This window comes from Armigeres subalbatus, chromosome 2 (assembly GCF_024139115.2).
Source record: "Armigeres subalbatus isolate Guangzhou_Male chromosome 2, GZ_Asu_2, whole genome shotgun sequence".
Taxonomy (NCBI): Eukaryota; Metazoa; Arthropoda; class Insecta; order Diptera; family Culicidae; genus Armigeres; species Armigeres subalbatus.
In genome coordinates this window covers 443,210,516-443,235,594 of record NC_085140.1, presented here as the reverse complement: position 1 = coordinate 443,235,594, position 25,079 = coordinate 443,210,516, and the positions used below count along the sequence as shown (strand labels likewise).

At 44.1% G+C, this 25,079-nt stretch overlaps 1 protein-coding gene across 2 annotated transcripts in view; it reads left to right on the top strand.

The window, feature by feature from the left end:
* LOC134218123 (uncharacterized) overlaps positions 1-24,384 on the top strand; it is a 380,421-nt gene extending 356,037 nt beyond the window's left edge. For both annotated transcript variants that reach the window (XM_062696991.1, XM_062696990.1), the window contains one exon: positions 24,367-24,384. In XM_062696991.1, the coding sequence (XP_062552975.1) occupies positions 24,367-24,370 (4 nt within the window). In that variant the 3' untranslated portion in view covers positions 24,371-24,384. The remainder of the gene's footprint in view (positions 1-24,366) is intronic.
* The last annotated feature ends 695 nt before the right edge of the window (positions 24,385-25,079 follow it).

Here is a 25,079-nt window from a genome sequence, read left to right as displayed (position 1 = left end):
AACGCACTGGCGCTCGGTCATTTTGTCGATTTTCATAACCCAAGGACATAGGGAAGATTGGACTAAAATGCGCTGTGCTGCACATGATACTATTTTAAAATAGAATTAACCATTCGGGAAATCCAGAAAAATATTACGGCCACTACAATTAATCAGACAAAAATTGCTATTTTCTCTTTCTTTTTTTGTCGTTGAAAATCACAAAATCTAGTTGTTTTCCGCAGATATTTTTGGTATGACAGTAACATAATTAATGTGATGGTTCGACATTTGAATTGACGTCGGGTTAATGCTTCATAAAATTTAGAGGGTGCTTTTGTACCAACCCACACTACATTTGTACCTCCCAACATAATGTCAGCTTTCTTGCTTGTCTTAGCTTGTGTCGACGCCGACAACAACAACAACAACGAAAAACTGATAGCTGATGTGGTGCCCCAGAAGGATCAAAGTCAGAGAATCGGGGAAAATAAGGTAAACCCGGAACTGGATCGAAAGAAGAGAGCGAAAAAACTCCAACCAGCCTCAGAAGCTTCGAAGAATGTTCATTACGTGGACCGGTAATCCTTAGGGTCTCAAGTTCCGGGAAGGAAATATGTGCTCATATAAGTCGCCGGCTTCTGGCATGCCGCCGCCGCCACACGCCATTATCCTCCGTCCGTCGAAACTAAGGCGCTTCCTATGGCCTGGATTGCCGAAGCCTAATGATTCAGCAAACTATATGTAGGGTATCGATTTTTTTGCTCTGTTCTTATCCCCGACCCCTTCCCGCAGATGTGATTATCCCCTCCGGTGGGACACGGCTTGGCTTTTTCATCGAAGCTATGGAGATTTCATCATTTGCCGCCGTGAGGTTGCTTAGGGTACGTGTTTCTAAACTTAGCTTGATGTCGGAATACGTGTTTTAGGGTCATATATTTTATTGACATGGCTGAATACTTTATTCGAAATTGTCTAGAGAAAGAGAGAAATATGTCAAATAGAGAAATGGTCAATAATCAAACATAAAAGTCGGAGCTGGAATGGACTGAATAGAAACAAGCAACAAATCAAGATTTCTTTCAATATGTTTGAAACTTTGATTTTTCAGGGACGATCTTTTCGGAATCCAAAGTTGTTCCACCTCGCGTTATCAATGGCACCACTTTCAATATTGAAGCAACGATTCTACGCTTGCTGCGACGCAGTAATGCGTTGCTTCTTCGTTGAAACTTGTGCCTCTAAAAATGCGAGGAGAAAATTATTTGGATTCTGGACAGTTTCACCTTAAAGGTTTGTGTTCAAAATCGTTATTGTTGAAGTTGGATCGCGAACCCTATCTACCTATGTGTGGCAAAATGGATTGCGAAAAAAAAGATGAGTGATGTGCAAGACATGGCTGATTAAATTCACTTCTGGTTCTGTTGCTTTTCCCACGGGTGAAGTTTTTTGTTCTCAAGGAAATCCCTACGATTAATCAGACTAAGTGTGGCATCTACTGAGGCTGAATGTTAAAGGTGTTGTTTTCTAATATTGTTTCGGGCCATCGGAGCAGCAGTATGATCTAATTTTAACCTTGAACGTTTTCTGTCACTTGAATGTGCAATGCGAGAACTAGTATAGAATTTTAGTGCTGGCTCACATCCGTGTTTCCGAGTTTTACTTTCAATTTAGTGCTAAGGGAAATGCTGATTTTTTGAAATTCTGTTGATTGATTGAAGCTCAAATCTGCTTAAACTAAAAACAAACTCCAGCATATTTAGACTACGCTTCAAAAACTTCATCCCTTGCAAATTCCTAAGCTGCTTTCACAAACAACCAGCAGACCAAAATTACTCAAACTCGTTTGTAATCTCCGTCATGTCCAGCTGCCTACTTCAAAAAACATTCCCAACTCAAATTTTCGACCCCATTTAGTTCAATCAACGAACAGCGGAAAATGGCAGCGACCATTCTTCCGATTCCTAGCCCGGGAAAAGAGCGAATCGTCGGCGGTCGGCATAAGAACCGTCTCGAACAGCACTCGACGCCGTGAAAAAATGGCCCATCTATAACAGCCTGACGCTGAAAGGACTCGATGTTTCCGAACCGCTTGGTTGACCGCGCCACTAACCCCGGGCTGGCTGTCGCGACCCACGACGAACTGGCTGGATCGACGGGAAAAGGGCCAGCGCAGACCACCCCATCTAATTGGATTACGAATTTCGGGGCACCAATTTTCGACCTTGCGCTGCACTGACTGGCTGAGGCCTACCGAAATCGCAATCTAAGCCCCACTCCCCACCTCCACCAGCGAGGAACCGGGCTGCTGACGGTGAAAATTGACGATCAGGCTCGAGTGCGGTGCAGGTGGGAAGGGAAGTGATTTCACTTTTCCCTTTTGGCCATGGTTCCTTTTAGCGTCTGCTTTTTTGTTATCGGGTGAAAGAAAATAAAACTCCAGTGACATAAAGCAGGAAGCAATCGGATCTATGAAGTCGGGATTCTTTTTCCTATCGGACATTGGCGTAAGTAGATTTGCAGATTAAGGGCTGGGCATATTTTCTAATGGGGCTGTGATGGTTTTGATGATGGCTGTATGTTTTCAGGATTAACGGTGAGAGAATGAAATTTTCTAAAGATTTCTATACAAAGTACTCAAATTTTAAAGTTTTTGTGTTATTCTGAGAACTATGATGAATCGAATCTATCGAGATGCCGACTTGATTCTAAAGAAAACATTTTTACGCATTTGTTCCTAACCTATAATATTCTCAAGGCTCCAAACACCCCCGTTACGCCATTGCTCTCCAGGGTGAGAAAAAAGAAGAAAGCGCAAAAGGTATTAAAAATGCTTTCAGGGCGCTTTCTCACATTGTTATTGACGATTCCGTTCCGGCGTTTTTTCTTTCCTTCGGCTCTGCCGGGTAGATCTGGATCTCGAATCTCCCAGATAGACTTCAAAAGCGAGAATTGAATTTCCCGGATTTCAGCGCCAAAGTTGCGTCGATCTTTATGAGCTGCAGAAAGTTTCGAATTTTCCCTGCCACCCGTTTCCGTTCACACTCCGGTGCACGTGACGAGCAGACGAGCGAGCGAAAATACGGCTTTATTCCAATCGCTGAGCACAGTGAGGGAAAATGTCGCCGAAAGTTTCCCCGATACTATGGCGTCTCACTCCGAAAATAAAGAAATAAGAGGGGACATTCAGCTCGAATAAACAAAATCAAACGCCGGTTCGCATTTTGTGTTCCATTTTGCGACTTCGGTTCGGAAAGATTTGCTGCTGCTGCTGCTGCCCCCGGGTTTCTTTATCAGCAACTTTTGCTTCAGTGAGCTCAGCTCGCCCGGTCTTAGATTTTTAAAGCTTCTAAATCCGGAGAAATTGAATGAAAGTCGCTGCCAGCCAGTCAACCGGTGGCGTCTGCGGATTTATGTCCTGAATCGAGCGCGATTCGCTGGCTGGTCGTTCACCGGCGTCGTTGCTCGTCGGTCGTCGCCACCATTAGAATCGACGTAATTGCGCTAAGGGTGTTAGAAAGTGAGAGGGATCAAGAGCGTCTTAAAGCGGGATTAAATAGTCGTAGAAGGATTTCTCGATGGTGATGGATGAATTGTGGTGCGGAGGAAAAGCATGCGTTTTTCTGCGACTGACGGAAGATGCGATTGATTAGAAATGTTTCTAATAACCAAAGGCGTAATACTGTTCTGAAATTGATCACTTTTCAATTCATTTCATTGATTATGATTAAACCAGATCTGAACAGAGTGATATGAGAGCCAACACTTTTTCCGAACAATTTCAACCGCAAGTCCAATCCAAATACAAATCCAATCCAAATCCAATTCAAATCCTAATCCAATCCAAATCCAATCCAAATCCAATCCAAATCCAATCCAAATCCAATCCAAATCCAATCCAAATCCAATCCAAATCCAATCCAAATCCAATCCAAATCAATCCAAATCAATCAAATCAATCAAATCCAAATCTAATCCAAATCAATCAAATCCAATCCAAATTCAATCAAATCAATCCAAATCAATCAAATCAATCAAATCAATCCAAATCAATCCAAATCAATCCAAATCAATCCAAATCAATCAATCCAATCAACCCAAATCAGTCAATCCAGATCCAATCCAAATCCAATCCCCAAATCCAATCAATCAATCCAGTCAATCAAATCAGTCCAGATCAATCCAAATCAATCCAGTCAATCCAAATCAATCCAAATCAATCAATCAGGTCAAATCCAATCCAAATCAGTCAGGTCAGTCCAGATCCAGTCAGTCAATCAGTCCAGATCCAGTCAGATCAGTCCAGATCCAGTCCAGATCCAGTCCAGATCGGTCAAGATCCAGTCCAGATCAGTCAGGTCAGTCCAGATCCAGTCCAGATCCAGTCCAGATCAGTCCAGATCAGTCCAGATCCAGTCCAGATCCAGTCCAGATCCAGTCCAGATCAGTCAGATCCAGTCCAGATCCAGTCCAGGTCAGTCCAGATCAGTCAGGTCGGTCAGTCAGATCGATCCAGATCCAGTCCAGATCCAGTCCAGGTCAGTCAGTCAGTCGGTCCAGATCCAGTCCAGGTCAGGTCAGTCCAGGTCAGATCCAGTCAGATCCAGTCGAGTCAGTCCAGATCAGTCAGGTCAGTCCAGATCCAGTCAGGTCAGTCAAGTCAGTCCAGATCCAGTCCAGATCGGTCCAGATCAGTCCAGATCAGTCAGATCGGTCCAGATCCAGTCCAGGTCATGGTCCAGAGTCCAGATCCAGGTCGGTCAGATCGGTCAGATCAGTCCAGGTCGGTCCAGAGTCAGTCCAGGTCCAGTCCAGGTCAGTCCAGGTCAGTCCAAGATCAGTCCAGGTCCAGTCCAGATCCAGTCAGGTCAGTCAGATCCGGTCAGGTCAGATCCAGTCAGGTCCAGTCCAGATCCAGTCAAGTCAGTCCAGATCCAGTCAGATCAGTCCAGTCCAGATCCAGTCCAGGTCAGTCCAGGTCGATCCAGGTCAGTCAGATCCAGTCCAGATCCAGTCAGGTCAGTCCAGTCAGATCCAGTCAAGTCCAGTCAGTCCAGGTCGGTCAAGATCCAGTCAGAGTCAGTCCAGATCCAGTCAGATCAGTCCAAGTCGATCCAGTCCAGTCAGTCAGATCAGTCAGATCCAGTCCAGATCCAGTCAGGTCAGTCCAGATCCAGTCCAGGTCAGGTCAAGTCAGTCCAGTCAGTCCAGTCAGTCCAGATCAGTCAGATCCAGTCCAGGTCAGTCAGTCAGTCAGGTCAGTCCAGTCGAGTCCAGATCAGTCAGGTCAGTCCAGGTCAGATCCAGTCCAGATCAGTCAGATCGAGTCCAGATCGGTCCAGGTCAGTCCAAGATCCAGTCCAGATCCAGTCAGATCCAGTCCAGATCCAGTCCAGGTCAGTCAGATCCAGTCCAGATCCAGTCCAGATCCAGTCCAGATCGGTCAGGTCAGTCAGATCAGTCCAGATCCAGATCCAAGGTCGATCAGGTCAGTCCAGGTCGGTCCAGTCAGTCCAAGTCGGTCAGGTCAGTCCAGATCGGTCAGAGTCGGTCAGATCCAGTCAGGTCAGTCAGATCAGTCCAAGATCCAGTCCAGGTCAGTCCGATCCAGTCCAGATCAGTCAGATCCAGTCCAGATCCAGTCCAGATCCAGTCAAGTCAGTCCAGATCCAGTCCAGATCCAGTCAGATCAGTCCAGATCGGTCAGATCCAGTCAGATCCAGTCCAGGTCAGTCAGGTCAAGTCCAGTCCAGGTCCAGTCCAGATCCAGTCAGGTCAGTCCAGATCCAGTCCAGATCCAGATCCAGTCAGTCGATCAGATCAGTCCAGGTCAGTCCAGATCCAGTCCAGATCCAGTCAGGTCAGTCAAGATCCAGTCCGATCGGTCAGATCCAGTCAGATCCAGTCGATCAGATCAGGTCGATCCAGTCAGATCGGTCAGATCCAGTCAGATCCAGTCAGATCCAGTCAGATCCGGTCAGTCCAGTCAGATCCAGGTCGGTCCAGTCAGTCAGGTCCAGTCCAGATCCAGTCAGGTCAGTCCAGATCCAGTCCAGATCAGTCCAGATCAGTCAGTCAGTCCAGGTCAGTCCAGATCCAGGTCAGTCCAGATCGGTCAGGTCAGTCCAGGTCAGTCCAGATCGGTCAGATCCAGTCCAGATCGGTCAAGATCCAGTCAGGTCAGTCCAGATCGGTCAGGTCGATCCAGATCCAGTCCAGATCAGTCAGGTCAGTCCAGATCGGTCAGATCAGTCCAGATCCAGTCAAGATCAGTCCCAGATCCAGTCCAGAGTCAGTCAGGTCCAGTCCAGAGTCCAGTCAGATCCAGTCCAGATCGGTCAGATCCAGTCAGATCAGTCGGTCAGGTCAGTCAGTCAGTCAGGTCAGTCCAGGTCCAGTCCAGATCAGTCCAGGTCAGTCCAGATCCAGTCAGATCAGTCCAGGTCAGTCCAGATCAGGTCAGATCAGTCCAGATCCAGTCAAGTCAGTCCAGATCCAGTCCAGATCCAGTCAGGAGTCAGATCCAGGTCAGTCCAGATCAGTCCAGATCCAGTCCAGATCCAGTCCAGATCAGTCCAGGTCAGTCCAGTCCAGTCAGATCCAGTCCAGGTCCAGTCCAGGTCAGTCCAGATCCAGTCCAGGTCAGTCAGATCCAGTCAAGATCCAGTCAGATCAGTCCAGATCCAGTCCAGTCAAGTCCAGTCAGATCCAGTCAGGTCAGTCCAGATCGAGTCCAGATCCAGTCCAGATCAGTCCAGATCCAGTCCAGATCCAGTCCAGATCAGGTCAGATCCAGTCCAGATCAGTCAGGTCAGTCCAGTCCAGTCGATCCAGTCCAGATCCAGTCCAGGTCAGTCCAGATCAGTCCAGATCGGTCCAGATCCAGTCCAGATCCAGTCCAGGTCCAGTCCAGGTCAGTCCAGATCGGTCAGATCGATCCAGTCAGATCAGTCCAGATCCAGTCAGGTCAGTCCAGGTCCAGATCAGGTCCAGTCCAGGTCAGTCCAGTCAGGTCAGTCCAGATCGGTCAGTCGGTCAGATCCAGTCAGATCAGTCAGGTCGGTCAGATCAGTCCAGGTCAGTCAGGTCAGTCCAGTCCAGATCCAGTCCAGGTCCAGTCCAGATCCAGTCCAAGTCAGTCAGATCCAGTCAGATCCAGTCAGGTCAGATCCAGTCCAGGTCAGATCAAGTCAGTCCAGATCCAGTCCAGATCCAGTCCAGATCAGTCCAGATCCAGTCAGGTCAGTCAGATCCAGTCCAGATCCAGTCCAGGTCAGTCGATCCAGTCCAGATCCAGTCGGTCAGTCCAGTCAGATCCAGATCAGTCAGATCGATCCAGTCAGTCCAGATCAGATCCAGTCCAGTCCAGGTCCAGTCAAGGTCAGTCCGATCGGTCCAGATCCAGTCCAGATCCAGTCCAGATCAGTCAGGTCAGTCCAGATCAGTCCAGATCCAGTCCAAGATCCAGTCCAGATCGGTCAGATCCAGTCAGTCGGTCAGGTCGGTCCAGTCAGATCCAGTCAGATCCAGTCCAGGTCAGTCAAGGTCAGTCCAGATCCAGTCCAGATCAGTCAGGTCAGTCCAGATCCAGTCGATCCAGTCCAGGTCCAGTCAGGTCAGTCCAGATCAGTCCAGGTCAGTCCAGATCGGTCAGATCCAGTCCAGAGTCCAGTCAGGTCAGTCAGATCGTCAGATCAGTCCAGGTCCAGTCCAGATCAGGTCCAGATCGATCCAGATCCAGATCCAAGATCGATCCAGTCAGGTCCAGATCGGTCCAGATCCAGGTCAAGATCCAGTCATCGGTCAAGATCAGTCCAGGTCAGTCAAGTCCAGTCCAGATCCAGTCCAGGTCAGTCAGTCCAGTCAGATCCAGTCAGATCCAGTCCAGGTCGGTCCAGATCAGTCAAGTCCAGTCAGGTCAGTCAGGTCAGTCCAGAGTCGGTCCAGGTCAGTCAGATCAGTCCAGATCCAGTCCAGATCAGTCAGATCCAGTCCAGATCAGTCCAGATCCAGTCAGTCAGTCCAGGTCAGTCAGGTCAGTCCAGATCGGTCAGATCCAGTCAGGTCAGTCAGGTCAGTCCAGATCCAGTCAGATCAGTCCAGATCCAGTCAGATCCAGTCCAGATCCAGTCAGATCCAGTCAGGTCAGTCCAGATCAGATCCAGTCAGTCCAGATCCAGGTCAAGATCGGTCCAGATCAGTCCAGGTCCAGTCAGATCCAGTCAGATCCAGGTCAGTCGGTCCAGGTCGGTCCAGGTCAGGTCCCAAGTCAGGTCGTCAGGTCGGTCAGATCCAGTCCAGATCCAGTCCAGAGTCAGATCAGAACAGTCCAGATCAGTCAGATCAGATCCAGGTCAGTCCAGGTCAGTCAGATCCAGATCCAGTCCAGGTCGGTCAGATCCAGTGGAAGTCCAGTCAGGTCAGTCAGATCCAGTCGGTCCAGTCCAGATCCAGTCAGGTCAGTCAGATCGGTCAGATCAGGTCAGATCCAGTCCAGGTCAGTCGATCGATCAGATCCAGATCCAGATCCAGTCCAGATCGATCCCAGATCAGGTCAGATCCAGTCGAGTCAGGTCAGATCCAGTCCAGATCCAAGTCAGTCAGATCGGTCCAGATCCAGTCCAGATCAGTCAGGTCGGTCAGATCAGTCCAGATCCAGTCCAGGTCAGTCAGGTCAGTCAAGTCAGTCCAGATCCAGTCAGATCCGGTCAGTCCAGGTCCAGTCCAGGTCAGTCCAGATCCAGTCCAGATCCAGTCCAGATCCAGTCCAGATCCAGTCCAGGTCAGTCCAGATCAGTCCAGGTCAGTCCAAGTCCAGTCCAGATCCAGGTCAGATCCAGTCAGGTCAGTCAAGGTCAGTCCAGATCCAGTCGAGTCAGTCCAAGTCAGTCAGATCCAGTCCAGATCAGTCCAGATCCAGTCAGGTCAGTCCAGGTCAGTCCAGATCCAGTCCAGATCGGTCAGTCAGTCCAAGTCAATCCGATCAGTCAGGTCAGTCCAGATCCAGTCCAGGTCCAGTCCAGATCAGTCCAGGTCCAGTCCAGATCCAGTCAGGTCAGTCAGTCAGTCCAGATCAGGTCAGATCCAGTCAAGGTCAGTCCAGGTCAGTCAGATCCAGTCCAGATCCAGTCAGGTCAGTCCAGATCCAGTCAGATCCAGTCCAGATCCAGTCCAGATCCAGTCAGAGTCGGTCAGATCCAGTCAGATCCAGTCCAGGTCAGTCCAGATCAGTCCAGATCCAGTCAGATCAGTCCAGATCCAGTCCAGATCAGTCCAGGTCAGTCCAGATCCAGTCGGATCAGTCCAGATCAGTCAAGTCCAGTCAGGTCAGTCAGATCCAGTCAGATCCAGTCAGATCCAGTCCAGATCCAGTCCAGATCCAGTCAGGTCAGTCCAAGTCAGTCAGATCCAGTCCAGATCCAGTCAGGTCAGTCCAGATCCAGTCCAGGTCAGTCAGTCAGTCCAGGTCCAGTCAGGTCAGTCCAGTCCAGGTCAGTCCAGATCAGTCCAGATCCAGTCCAGGTCAGTCCAGATCCAGTCCAGATCAGATCAGTCAAGTCCAGTCCAGATCGGTCAGTCCAGATCCAGTCAGGTCAGTCCAGATCCAGTCCAGGTCAGTCCAGGTCAGTCCAGATCAGTCCAGATCCAGTCCAGGTCAGGTCAGATCGATCCAGATCCAGTCCAGATCAGTCAGGTCCAGTCCAGGTCCAGTCCAGTCCAGTCAGGTCAGGTCAGTCAGGTCAGTCCAGATCAGTCCAGATCCAGTCAGATCAGTCCAGGTCAGTCAGATCAGTCAGGTCCAGTCCAGATCCAGTCAGGTCAGTCCAGATCCAGTCCAGGTCGGTCAGTCAGGTCAGTCAGATCGGTCAGAGTCAGTCCAGATCCAGTCAAGATCCAGTCGATCCAGTCCAGTCCAGATCGGTCAAGTCCAGTCAGTCAGTCCAGATCCAGTCAGATCGGTCAGGTCCAGTCAGATCCAGTCCAGGTCAGTCCAGTCGGTCGATCAGTCCAGATCCAGTCCAGATCGGTCAGGTCCAGTCCAGATCAGGTCAGGTCCAGTCCAGATCCAGTCCAGATCAGTCAGATCCAGTCCAGATCCAGTCCAGATCAGTCCAGATCAGTCCAGGTCCAGTCCAGGTCAGTCCAGATCCAGTCCAGATCCAGTCAGGTCAGTCAGATCAAGTCCAGTCAAATCAGTCAGATCCAGTCCAGATCAGTCCAGGTCCAGTCAGATCCAGTCCAGGTCAGTCCAGATCCAGTCCAGATCCAGTCCAGATCCAGTCAAGATCCAGTCCAGGTCCAGTCAGATCCAGTCCAGATCAGTCCAGGTCAGTCAGATCCAGTCCAAGATCAGTCAGATCCAGTCCAGATCCAGTCAGGTCAGTCCAGATCAGTCCAGATCCAGTCCAGATCCAGTCCAGATCAGTCCAGATCCAGTCAGATCAGTCAAGTCGATCCAGATCCAGTCAGATCCAGATCAGATCCAGTCAAGATCAGTCAAGATCCAGTCCAGGTCGATCCAAGTCAGTCAGATCCAGTCCAGGTCAGTCCAGTCCAGATCCAGTCGAGTCCAGATCCAGATCCAGTCCAGGTCCAGTCAGTCCAAGTCAGTCAGGTCAGTCAGATCGAAGTCAAATCCAGTCCAGATCAGTCAGTCAGATCCAGGTCAGTCAGTCAGTCAGATCGGTCCAGGTCAGTCAGATCCAGTCAAATCAGTCAGTCCAGTCAGTCGATCCAGATCCAGTCAAGGTCCAGTCCAGATCCAGTCCAAGGTCAGTCAGATCCAGTCCAGGTCAGTCCAGTCCAGTCCAGTCCAAGATCCAGTCAAGATCCAGTCAGATCCAGTCCAGATCAATCAAGTCAGTCCAGATCCAGTCCAAATCAGTCAAATCAGGTCAGTCAGTCAGATCGATCCAGTCAGATCCAGTCCAGGTCAGTCAGGTCAGATCAGTCAGATCAGTCCAGATCCAGTCCAGGTCAGTCGATCCAGTCCAGATCCAGTCCAGATCAGTCAGATCCAGTCAGGTCAGTCCAGATCGGTCCAGGTCAGTCCAGATCCAGTCCAGATCAGTCCAGAGTCAGTCAGATCCAGTCCAGATCGGTCAGATCAGTCCAAGTCAAGATCAGTCCAGATCCAGTCCAGATCCAGTCCAGGTCAGTCCAGGTCAGTCAGATCCAGTCCAGATCAGTCCAGATCCAGTCCAGATCCAGTCCAGATCGGTCAGATCGGTCCAGGTCGGTCCAAGATCCAGTCAGATCCAGTCAGATCAGTCCAGGTCCAGTCAAGAAGTCCAGATCAGGTCCAGGTCAGATCCAGGTCAGTCAGATCCAGTCCAGTCAGAGTCAGTCCAGATCCAGTCCAGGTCAGTCAGGTCCAGTCAGATCGGTCCAGATCAGTCAAGATCCGGTCCAGAGTCCAGTCAGTCCGATCGGTCAAGTCAGTCAGATCAGTCCAGATCCAGTCAGATCCAGTCCAGATCCAGTCCAGATCCAGTCCAGGTCAGTCCAGATCAGTCCAGATCCAGTCCAGATCCAGTCAGGTCAGTCCAGATCCAGTCCAGATCGGTCCAGATCCAGTCAGGTCAGTCCAGGTCAGTCAAGATCAGGTCCAGTCCAGGTCAGGTCCAGGTCAGTCAGGTCAGATCCAGTCCAGATCCAGTCAGATCCAGTCCAGATCAGTCCAGGTCGAGTCCAGTCAGGTCGAGTCAGATCCAGGTCCAGTCAGGTCAGTCAAGATCAGTCCAGATCAGTCAGATCAGTCCAGGTCAGTCCAGATCGGTCCAGATCCAGTCAGATCGGTCCAGAGTCAGGTCCAGATCCAGATCCAGATCCAGTCAGGTCGGTCAGTCAGTCCAGATCCAGATCCAGGTCGGTCAAGTCCAGTCAGGTCGGTCAGGTCGGTCAGGTCCAGTCCAGGTCAGTCCAGGTCGATCCAGGTCAGTCCAAGTCGATCCAGTCAGGTCAGATCGGTCCAGATCCAGTCCAGTCGGTCAGATCAGTCCAGATCCAGTCAGGTCCAGGTCGATCGGTCCAGATCAGTCAGTCCAGGTCAGTCAGTCAGTCGATCAGTCGATCCAGTCCAGTCAGTCCAGTCCAGGTCAGTCCAAGATCAGTCCAGTCAGATCCAGTCCAGATCCAGTCAGATCCAGTCAGATCAGTCCAGGTCAGTCAGATCCAGTCAATCAGAGTCAGATCCAGTCAGATCAATCCAATCAGTCCAAATCCAATCCAAATCCAATCCAAATCCAATCCAAATCCAATCCAAATCCAATCCAAATCCAATCAAGTCTTTCGCTCTGATAATGAAAACAGTTTAACGTGATTGGATCACTCACGTGGCAGTTTGTTACCCCGAAACCCGACAGTTCATAATTATCATTGTGCAGATCTTATTTCAGATTGTAATTAAATACGGAACGAAATGAAAATAAACGAATCGATAGAATACAAAGTCCACAAGATAGCAACCAAAGTCAACAAGTTGAGTAAAGTGCGAGGGAGGATCCATAAAGTACGTCACGCAAAAATTGGCGATTTTCAACCCCCTTTCTCCCCAACGTCACGCTTTTTGTAACAAAATTCTAAAAAATTTGTATGGATCGTATGTATGTATAGAGGCGTGACGTACTTTGTGGATGGCCCCTAGTGCCCTTCGTCGACGCTGCCACCATGGAACTGATAAAGGTCAATTTTGCAGCATCGACAAGTGTTACGATTGACTGCACAATAAAAGAAGCTGTTTCAACAAAAGTAGCCATCCCTCTTCTCTACCCAGCTCGGAAAATTAAACGCCACGTGAATTAATAAACATGTTTTCTCCCCGATTACGACTTGCCTTTCTCAATTGGGCCCTCACAGACAAAAAAATAATAATCAGTTCGGCAATTATTTGCTTTTCCTTAGACCGACCATCCCACTCCAATTTGGGCGCCCTCCCTTCATATTGTTCGTTCATTGTGTTTTATTTTTCATTCGCAACACTCAGACTCATTTCAAATTAAAATCATCCTGCCGTACCCGACCGTATCGAACTGGTTGCCGAAATCCGGAGATCGACTTCTCGTGTCGGCGGGGGTGGGAGGTAAATTAATATATCCTTTCTTCATCTCTTCATCTTCCAGCAGTCAGGCACGCTTCGCCCATTCGATCCGTCTCAAGGTTGAAGTTCGTTGTTTTCCACCCACCCACCGTCGTCAGCGTGGTCCATCCGTTTCCTCGCGGATGTTGCGTGCGTCCCTCCCCCGCCGCACCCTTCTTTCACAGTCTCTCGCGCAGATTGGTCGCCGCAATCTTTATTCGCCAGATCCGAAAGCGGGATGGAGATGAATTATGCATGGCATAAAAATGAAATAACGGTTAATGTGCTTATTCGCACCCCTCTTCGTGGCGTTTGTTTGAAATGAGGCTCATTCGGGTTCGGTTCAGTATCGGCTTAGGGTGTCGACGTCCTCTTATCAGGCAAACACCATTTTTTGGCACCCACATCCACATGGTTTCTGCACAATCACCCCTCCAGCCGGCATCGTTTGCCGCGGTACGCGGTTCGTGTTCGTTTATTAATGGAAAATTTAATAATTCATTAGCATTGTCAAGGATGATATTGAATCATGGAAATTTGCTTATTTGGTTTGCTATATTTGGTTTTGGAATGCGCTTATTTGATAGGATCAGGCGGCACAAACTTTTTTATGCTTTTACTTACAAAATTTTTGTTGTTGTTATATTCAAAAAAGTTACACAACTGAAAAAAATGAAAAAAATAAATTAAAAAGATTTTTGAGATTCCCAAAGGAAAAAGACGCATTATTAATAGAAATTCTACAAAATCACACTAAATCATCTAAAATCATCACATTTCGTCATCCCAAAACATACGAAATGGATTCCATTCAACCCAGACATTTCCACTTCACACCGAGGCAACCAATAAAAATGATTCCTTTGACTCATAAATCTCCACCCGCCGGAAGAATGGCAAATAAACATTAAAGCAGCAGCACCAGCGTGGGACAGCAACAACTTCTTCCACCACAAGAAACGAGGCAAGCACAAAATGCCACATCCTCTCGCCATTCTTATTCATGAATTCATTCATTTCTGCTAGGCGATGACTATGGCAAAACGACAGTGTTGTGGCGGCACGGAGAAAAGTTCCGCGATTGAAATCCGGGAAATAATCTTTGAGAATAAGGTTTTGCGTTTTTTTTGTGCGGATGAACTGCGTCCATCAAATCACACAAACATGACTACAAACTCTTTTAAATTATTTGTTAAGTGATAATTAGTTTCGATTATAATTGAGGAATTCATGCACGATCAAAAGGCAACCACTTTCTCTTATGCTTGCGCTTAAATTTGGAAATGTTATTTATAATCAACCTTCTCATAGAACCGAAAATATAAAATGTTTTTATTTAGAGGTTAGAGTTAGAGACCTTTGAGCCTCCAATAATATAAAGAATCAACTAAGATAGTAAAAAAATAACAGGAAAGGTTAATTGCCATTCCCGAGCATCCATTTCAGCTTTCAATATCTTAGATACTAAGTGGTGGGATGTTGTATACCGCCGAAGAAGATCTGATTCGCGCTTCGTTTGAGCATTCCGAATTTTCAGTCTTTTTTGTTGTATTCGACCCATATGTGATAGAAAGTCAACAATCGTTAGACAGTCTGTACTTTGTAGTATTTCAAAGATTATGCAGAATATACAGAAGCAAGCAGAGCGATTCCAAGCAACAGCATCAAAATTTAAGAAAATTTTAATTCATGATTTTCTATTGAGTTGAAACTTTGCACAGTTTTTCAATTTCATCTAAATCGTCATTTTCGATATCAAATCTTCATTTTGAGTCACGACTAACTTTTCAAAAGGGTGTATGTGAAAATGGTTCAAAAATATTTAAAAAGCTGCACAGCAAAACGGAATTTTCGATTGTTATGATTTTTTCAGCAAAGTTAGACAACTAAATGGTGATTCTTAAGAAAATGTGCACAGTAAAAAAAAATTTTTTTGCCTTCAAAAATATCATTTTGTCACAAAAACTCAAATATCCCAAAACCCTATCTTGTTTCGAACGTAATTTTTTTATGGAAAACGGTCCATTATCTCAGCTATATCTACCATAAAAATTTGGTGCTGGTACGCTAATAAACAAAAACGTTAGGACATTTCAAACATTTCACAATTTTCACATATAATAATCAGAAGTATAAATAAATAAAAATGAATTAATATTAAACTAAGTAATAAATTAAATGTGGCAGTTACACAATGTTGTTATAGAAACTCTAAGAGTTTTGGGTTTGAATTTTGGTAGGGGTTATGATATCATGAAAACAGGTTAGTAATACTTATTTTTTATTTATTTTATTCAAATTTTTAAAATATCGAACACTTTTGAATTATTATCAGCACAGTTTGAGTATAGTTTTGCTTTAATTTTATTTTCCGACAATGGAATGAAACAGTGAAATTTTTGTGTTCATCGGATCGTATTCGTGTTATTAAGTTGCTCGCTGAGCTCTGAAGATTTTATTTCGTACCCTTCAGTAGTAGTAAAACAAAATGTTAATTTGGTTAAATCTTTTTCTTTTCTACGATTTGCCCAATCAAAAAGTTCTTTCGCAGTTTTAATTGGATGCTCACGTTCTTTGGCTAAACTTGCTCTTGTGGCCATGCGCTTTATTGTTCCTCCAATAGCATCACAGGGACCTTTGCCATGTGATGTAGCAAAAAAATGCCATTCTGCATCAATTCCGTACATTGATTTAAATTGACATAGGCTCGAAAAATTCTTACGATTTTTGTACTGCGACGCTGCAGACATGAAATATATCTTTTTGACTTCTTTATGCTTATCAACGCGTAAAAAGTTAATCATTTTTTCAATGAACAAGTTTACGGATACTGAATCGTGTCTTAAATCTTCGGAAATTATAATAAAACTTAAGTGTTCAATTTGCGTACTTCCATTAAAATAAATAACGAATGGATGAATTGTAGCTTGTTGTACGTTCCAGTGATGGGACTGCACTTCATCTTACCAATACAAAGCTGTAATTTTCAGAAAAATCACAAATGACTAAAAATTCACCATTTTGTAATGTATTTTCGTATTTTTTAAAAAGCTGGATTGTTCTGTTTTAATGAAATCGTGAGGGATTAAACTTTCTAATGACACAAACTCATCTACAGGTTTTACAATAGTTTCTATGTCACACCTATCCGTGGTCACCCATTGCTCAAATGATAACTGATCAATATATTTTCTTCAAACTCAGCGAATAAAGTATTTTACAATGATGAAGAATCTGGACAATCCGAACAAGATCGTAGATAGCAATTTGATGTTGTATTTTCACACAAAAGACTACCAGTTAACATTTTAATATCCTTTGTTAAATTGATTCTTTTCAAACTATGTAAAATAAGATTAATATTCTCATGGGTTGTGCACACACACACATTATGTGTTCCTGAATTGGAAAGAAGCTTACATTGCCTTGGCCGAAGGCTTGCAAATGAGGAAAAACCTATTTTAATATTATCGTGAATTTCCTTGAAGCGTGTGTACGCTTCTTTCAAAGTCGTCATCATTAATCGTTTTTGGATTGCTTGACGCTTTCCATCTTTTTTTACTGATACATAATCTTTTTGACCAGGCATAGCTCGACTTACTTCATCATCTATTGATAAAATATTGAACTACTATTTCTTTTGTCTCATCTGTTAATGCAGTACTAGACCTAGTATTTTTGGTTGAAAGACAGTTATTCTTCAATTGTTTTGCCTCTTTTACTGTATTTCTATTGGTTTTGAACTCATCAATGGCATCCTGAATAGACCACGAACTTGGCAGCATCGACAAAATCAATAATTTTTCTTTCCTTGTCGTGGCTGCATTCGAGAACCTTTCCTTCATATTTATAATTACCTCATCGTAGTCTGTATTTTCCACATCATCAGGTCCTAATTTGAAGAGGTTTCTTCGTACAGCTTCGTTTATTTCACGGTATTTTTTCTCCGGGTAATAAACGTAGTCCATCTTACTCCATTTAATCAGGTCACTTTTATCCCAGCTATGCCCTCGTTAAAGCGTTCGATGTTGACCTTTTGGATACACTCATCTTCCGATTGATTTGTTGAAACAGATTTCGCTGATGGTACGGTGGCAAGGCTCTCAGCACTTAATACTTCTGGTAATTCCTCAGTTGTTGTCGATACATCTGGCAATTCCTCAGTTGCTGTCGTTTCGAACTTCCTGCGCTCTGCTCAACCGATGATATACAGATTGCTCTTTTGTCAACGTTTAGACGGCAGGACATGCAAATGCGTAAATTTGTATTCAATGTGGACATTGGAGCATAACCAGTCGCTTTCAGTTTATCTATGGTGCTTTCGGTGAGATTTCGTAACTCTTTTGAACACTTTTTCCATCAAACGGCCTACAACAGTTGAGAAAGCGGCTACTCATGTTGTTCGTAATATTTCAATAAACAAAATCACTTTTAAGTTTTTACTGACTAGTTTGGTGTCATTTGCTTGACTGAAGAAAAATTACTATAAGATCTTTAACAACCTTAGTAGTAGTAATTTTTTGCTTTTCGTGAAACATTGTCATGGTATGTACCTATCATGTATTTGTTGTTGTTGAAGATACCCGTTTCCTCCCGATCATAAAGTCTATTCTCTAAGAGGTATATTTTTTGCAGGTAAACTATAGACGTACACGTGTATATTAGACTGGCCCAGGAAACAAAAAGTTGTCTAATTCCACGGGGCACCCCCCAGGATTGTGTCTTTGGGTGAGAAAATCAATCTCTGAAATTTTCAGCTCAATCGCTTGTTGCATAAGCTGGCGCATTTAATTTGAAGTTTGTATGGGGATTTCAGCCAAAATGTATTGGAAAATACACCTCCGTCACTCATTCGATCTGGAAATCGGTTCTGATTGCTCGATTGACCTCAGAATTGCAAAAACGGCAGTTGGTATGCTACAGAACAATTTCACAGAACATTGTATGATGATTAAATGAACTTTTATACGGGTTTCGGCTGATGCGATTCGATCAAAAAACCCAAAAATACACAAATCAGCTCCTAATAAATCAGCCGAAAATTATATAAAAGTTTATTTAATCATCATGCACTGTTCTGTGAAATTGTTCTGTAGCATACCAACTGCCGTTTTTGCAATTCTGGGGTCAATCGAGCAATCAGAACCAATTTCCGGATCGAATGAGTGACGGAGGTGTATTTTCCAATACATTTTGGCTGAAATCCCCATACAAACTTCAAATTAAATGCGCCAGCTTATGCAACAAGCGATTGAGCTGAAAATTTCAGAGATTGATTTTCTCACCCGAAGACACCTGGGGTGCCAATTAGTGACAACATTTTTTCTCCCCATAGTAATCTGGGCCAGTCTAGTGTATATAAATCTTTGATTTTGCAACTTTTGTCTTAAAAATAACATTTCTGATATGTTTCTATCAACGTTATTATCAACAGGTTTCAACACTATTAAAAGAATTTTTCGCCAGTCACGTGCAATGAAAATTATGACACTATCAATACTTTTGATCACAACACTGGATCGTGTCTAAGTTTCTTATAGATGCTATGAATAATTAAATCAAAATATCATGAAAACAACTTGCTTAAATCACGTCCCTTAACAATAAAATCTGCATCAAACTGCAATTCTCGAAATAACTTACACAGAAAAAAAATTTTTTTTTACTAAATGTGAAAATTGTGAAATGTTTGAAATGTCATACCTAATATAATGGACCGTTTTCCCTAAAAAAATTACGTTCGAAAAAAGATAGGGTTTTGAGATATTTGAGTTTTTGTGACAAAAATAATATTTTTAAAGGCAAAAAATTTTTTTTACTGTGCACATTTTTTAAGAATCACCATTTGATTTAGTTGTCTAATTTTGCTGAAAAAATCATAACAATCGAACATTCCGTTTTTGCTGTGCAGCTTTTAAATATTTTGAACCATTTTCAAATACACACTTTTGACAAGTTAGTCGTGACTCAATATGAAGATTTGATATCGAAAAATGACGATTTAGATGAAATTGAAAAAATGTGCAGAGTTTCAAATATTTTCGAAATGGTCGCTCAGGATCGACTGACATGCCCCCGTGGAATGCCTCAGCAGTAACAACTGACGCGGTAGTTTAACAATCTTCGTGGTCAACGTCTTTCTCTCATGCGGACCTATACCATAAGTCGAACACAAGGTGAGTGGATTTATCCGCAACTCCCCGGCAACCCTTCTCTTCCTGGGGACATGAATGTCCACCACCCCTTTTGGGGCGGCACAAGAACTGATCCCCGAGGCGTTGATCTCTCAGAGGTCTTCGAAGCTGCCGACATGGTGGCATGGTCACTGACTTTCATTAACGGCTTCTCCGTCACCACAATAGACGTTGCCGTAATCAGCTGTTCGCTTCTTCCGGCGTTAAAATCTGCTCTGATTTTTACGGAAGCAATCATTTTCCAATCCGCTACTCCCAAGAGGCTCGCTGACGTTGTGACGACACCAATTGGGAGGCCTACGATCGGCTGGTGAGAAACTCGCGGGAAGCCTCCACCGTGGCCTCTTTACCCGACTTCACCAAACAGTTGTGGAAGCCGCTACCGCCAGTTGCCGCCCGGACGACAAACGCTCCAATAGTGGTCGAAGGACTTACGAGCAGTAGTGAAAACAAGGAGAAAGGCCCTTCGAACGCTCAGTAGGCTACGACATTTAATCAATGCGTCCGATCTGCTTCTAGTCTTCTCCCTACTACACCATCTGAATCTACTTGCGCAGAAGCAAGCATCTTGCAATTTCGCCATCGCGTAAAAAGGTGAAAAAGTGAAAAAGTGAACCGTCTAAGACGAATTAACTCGACTCAAGTCGAGTCAAGTACAAGACACTGAAGACGACCACACAGTTGTGGTCGAAATACGTATCTGCAAAGATAACGAAAATTAACTGGTGAAATTAAATGGACAGTACTTAATTCGTCTTAGACGGTTTAATACATTCCACTAAACGAGCTTAATATATTTTTCTGTGAAAAAGTGAAAAAGTGAAAAAGTGAAAAAGTGAAAAGTGAGAAATGAGAAGTGGAAAGTGAGAAATGAGAAATGAGAAATGAGAAGTGAAAAGTGAGATGTGAAAAGTTAGAAATGAGAAATAAGAAATGTGAGAGGAGAAGTGAGAACTGAAAACGGAAAACTAAGAACTAAGAACTGAGTATTGAGAACTAAGGTTTTAAAAACTAATAATTAAGAAATGAGAGCTAAACGCTGATATTTGAGAACTGACTGAGAACTGATAACTGGAACTGAATCTGAGAACTGGATATAAGAACTGAGAATTAAGAACTGAGAACTGATAACTCGAATGGTCAGTTCTCCAGAACTGAAACTGAGAACCGAGAATTGATGAAAGTGAATTGAGAACTGTGATGTAAGAATCGAGAGCTGGGAAGTAAAAGTGGGGCTTTCTTCTTCATTCCTGCATAATTCTCGTTATAACTTCTTCCTTCATGTACCCTCCTCCTTCCTTGTTCCTTTTCCCTTTTTCCTTGTTCCTTCTTCCTTGTTCATTCTCCATTCTCACCTCTCGCTTAGTAATTCTTACTTCTCGCTTCTCACTTCTCGCTTATCATATCTCACTTCTCACCAATGATTTCACACTACACATTTTTCATTTCTCACTGGTTACTTATTGCTTTTCATTCCACTACACACTACTTACTTCTCAGTACTCACTACTTACTTCGAACATTTCACATCTCACTACTTACTATTCACTTCTCACTTCTCATTAATTACTTTACATACTTAGGGGTCGTACACTAATTACATAAGCATTTTTTCTGGGTTTCTAGAACCCCACTCCCCGCTCCCTTGTAAGATTTTTCCCATACAAATAAATTTTTGTTTATATCAGCGGTTCTCAACCTTTTTCTTGAGAGGTACCCCTTCGAACTTTTGCATTAATTGAGGTACCCCTTATTTTTTGGTGTAAATGCAAATAAGCGTAATTCATAAGATCTATGAAGAATGGATCTGAAGACTAAGGGGATATATGCTGCCGTGAATCGCATATTTTTCCCATATGGGACAAATGGGACAGATATGCGATTCACGGCAGTATGGCTCTCCATAAAGTAGGCTGAAACTTTCGTTATTCCGTGAAACATTCCAGTTCAAATTAAGCTTATACATAAAGACTTTTATGACTATTGGAGGCTTCTGAGCCTCTTAAAAGGAGGCTTCCGGGCCTCTTGAAACAAGGCTTCCAAGCCTCTTGAAAACTTCTAAGCCTCTTGAAAGAATAATTCCGAGCCCTTTGAAGGGAGGTTTCCGATCCTCCTTTCAAAAGCTTTCGCGCCTCATGATAAGAGTCCTCTGAGCCTCTTGAAGTAAGACTACCGAGCCTCTATAATGGCGGCTTTTGAGCCAGGATTCCTAGAATATTGAAAGGACGTTTCTGAGCCCCTTGAAAGGAGGCTTCCGGGCCTCTTGAAAGGAGGCTTCCAGGCCTCTTGAAAGGAGGCTTCCGGGCCTCTTGAAAGGAGGCTTCCGGGCCTCTTGAAAGGAGGCTTCCGGGCCTCTTGAAAGGAGGCTTCCAGGCCTCTTGAAAGGAGGCTTCCGGGCCTCTTAAAAGGAGGTGCATTAAAATACATTTTAAACTTCAACATATTTTTATCTGTCAATGCTTCGGAGCTACTTGTAAGAAGGCTTCCGAGAAACGTAGGGTGTTTACAATCCTCTTGCAATATGGCAACCAAGCTATTCGAAAAAAAAGCTTCCATGCCTTTCTAGAATGAAGATTTTAGTTCCGAAGCATATCCTTATTATTTAACATTTAGTTTCGATCAGGTAAATAGCACTAATTTTTTTTTAGTTTGTTGATCCGACGTTTTGTCATTTGGATCTTTTGTTCCGCAGTCCTTCATACACTGTGCTGGTTATGAAGGCAGGATTCAATTGACTTTGATTTATTGATCGCCATGCGTATTATTTACAAGTTTTGGACAAAGTTTTACCACCCTCCCCATATAAGTGCTAACATAAAAAATTAATCCACCTAGTGGTGGTACTGCCTTTCTCGCACTTAGCCAGACATCAACCTTTTCTGTTTGGTTCACAATTTTCTTTATAATTTTTGATCGCCGTCCGATCGTTATCAAATTCAATAGCGATCAACGTGACTTAACCACCGTCCGAATGCAACTTGTTGCGAGAAAATCGGTTGAGGATTACTAGGGAAACTATTCCGTTTTCCATCTCACTGAACATATATTCAGCTCATCGCAAAACAAAGAAATACGGCACCAATTTCGTCGCTTCTTTTTGTTAACATGGGTGCTCACTACAGGAAAAATCCTGAAAATAAGAAACAAATCAAATATCTTTTCATTGCTTTGTTTTTCGTGGGATGAACATCGGAGCTATAAGATGAAGTCCAGCAGCAGTAACGTTATATGAAAAGTTGGTTACAATTGGTTTTTATTTTTTGTGCACACACGCTCACACATACACACATACGCATGGATGGACAGACATTTGCACAGTTCGTCGAGCTGAGTCGATTGGTATATGACACGAGCCTTCTATAAAAAGTTCGCTTTCGGAGTGAAATAATAGCCTTTCGGTACAACATTGGTGTACGAGAAAAGCAAACACACAAACAACTAATTTCGCATTTAAAAAAAATGGACAAAAATTGTTTATTTTCCATGGGTTTACTTTCACCCGCACTGACGAAGCTTTCCATGCAGCGTCAATAACAGTAACCCATGAGTCAACTGACAAAATTTGACAGCTTGTCTCTAACTCTAACTTTGATGGCAAAAACAGTGAAGCAACTTATATATGGACCAACAGGTCTGTGCCACAAAAAGGGAAAGTGAAGCAACTCCGTTTAGAAGTGTACGCGTTCAAAGAACGGTACCATGCCGCGTTGAAAACAGACATCGTGCGGCACTTTGTTGACGCCGGATACGCCCGTTCCGGCATCTACAATATCTTAAAACTATGAGACAACAATCAAAGCATCAAAAGCGACCTTGAGCGACAAGAAGCTCCAAAGGAAGCTGAAGAGGAAGAACGAAGTGGCTACGCTATGCGCTTGGCCGGAAGGTCGGTGAAAAAGTACCAGATAAACATGAACATGCATGTCAAGAAACGGAAGTCGCGTCCACTGGTTTCGGAGCTGTAGGTTATTTTTTTAAATGCAAAAGTTATTCGGCCACATGACCGTAAACCCATCCGACGAACAGAGGATCCCTCTTCTCATTATGTAAAGGGGACCGCATATTGCGCACGATGGCCGGCGTCGGTACAGGTACTCGTAAAGTTGTCAGTCAGAATTGGGAAAGTCTGTGGAGGGCCAATAATACTGTTTCTCTGCGGAAAATTGAATGGACTACTACCACTTTGAGCGACTTGGCCAGTCGCAGATATCAGTAAGTTATCACCCGACTGCGTACCAGCCACACTCAAGCCTCCCACAACTTTGAAGGGATCAGTTTTCTTATTACTTGCAAAATTTGTGATGTCGAATACTTTGTTTGTCAGGTTCCCGTAGTATCAGGTCCATCATGAAAGCTACAAAATCTATTGTTCATTAAGGATGCACTACGAGATGATTCTTCCAGTCTTGTAACCCTCATCCGGTTCCTGTATGATAGGGTACTGTACAACCAAATCCGAAATGGATTCCAATAACATGGATAACAACGTCAACCTACATACGTATCTGCAAAGATAACAAAACGAAGTGGAATTAAATGGAAAGTACTAAACTCGTCTTTTATGGTTAAAAATAAGGCAAATATGGAAGCAATTTGTGAGCCAAATTATTCCGGAAAATAGCGCATGAAGGAGATCCGTTTATAGATAGAAGTTTCGTCTGGTTCCTGAGTTATTCATTCGATGAATAAAGAATTGGCTTCCTGCCAAAATTGACTTCAATAATATAAAAATATATTTAAAAAAGAACATGTACGAAAAATAAAAAATAGGCAAGCATTCGAGCCGTTTATCATTTTTTTCTCTGCGTGCATTCAATTGACTCAGCAGAAAAAAAAACTGTTTAGCCTCTCGGAAAAGTGTCCGCACTGAGTGCTGGACGAAACACGCGAAGAGAAAAGTTCGCCTTCGCCGAAATTACACTTTATTCAATTACGCGCGACCACTCGTAAATAATCTTTCCCATCGTTGTTTATTGCCGGTCCGGGAGAATGGGCCACCACCGACCGACCGTCTGGGTTCGTTCTTCCGTAGTATCATTCCCATTAGTAATGTGTTTATCCGAGTTTGCCTTTCTATTTTCTAATTTCGTTTTTTCATCTCTGTTTTCTTTGCAGGTAAGCCAAAAAAAAACAATTTTCTTCATCAGCGGAAAACATTGGAAAAAGCTGTTCCAAAGAAAATTCAGGGTTCTATGTTGGCAGAATTTGGGGTGATAAAACGCAAATCCTGCCAACAAGGTGGACAGCTTCATTACCAAATCAGGTTTGCCTATTTGAATAATTAAGGAATCGAATCACAAGTAGACGTAAGCTTAATTCAATTGTTTTTAAATCTCAACATTTTATTGCAGTGAAAGCTGCAAATGGGACCCAGCACCCAGCTTGGCTATAGTTAATGAATATAACAAAATTTTATGAATACTACTATTAAAAGATGTACACTAGTTTGGAGATTACGATAGTATTAAAAGCGGTATATCAGATTTATTTGACCTTGATAAGTCATAACAGAGTATTTATAATCTTCAATCGTTACTTACGACTGCTGCTCTCGACAGGCATTAATACAACATAAAAGTATAATCTACATCATCAAAACCTGACCTTGTTTTCCACACTTCCGTCACTCATAATCCAAATCGAGAGAACTATGAACTGCTCCTGTTAGTGCATCATCACCAGTCCCCTTTCCCCCAAAGGGCATGACCATCAAGCATTCCATCTGTTTTACGATTTTGAAACAATTTTCGACAGACCCTGACGTCCCACATCTCCCACTTCCCGGGGTGCATGATATTGCATTGTCAATGTTCTCCCCCTCCCCCCAG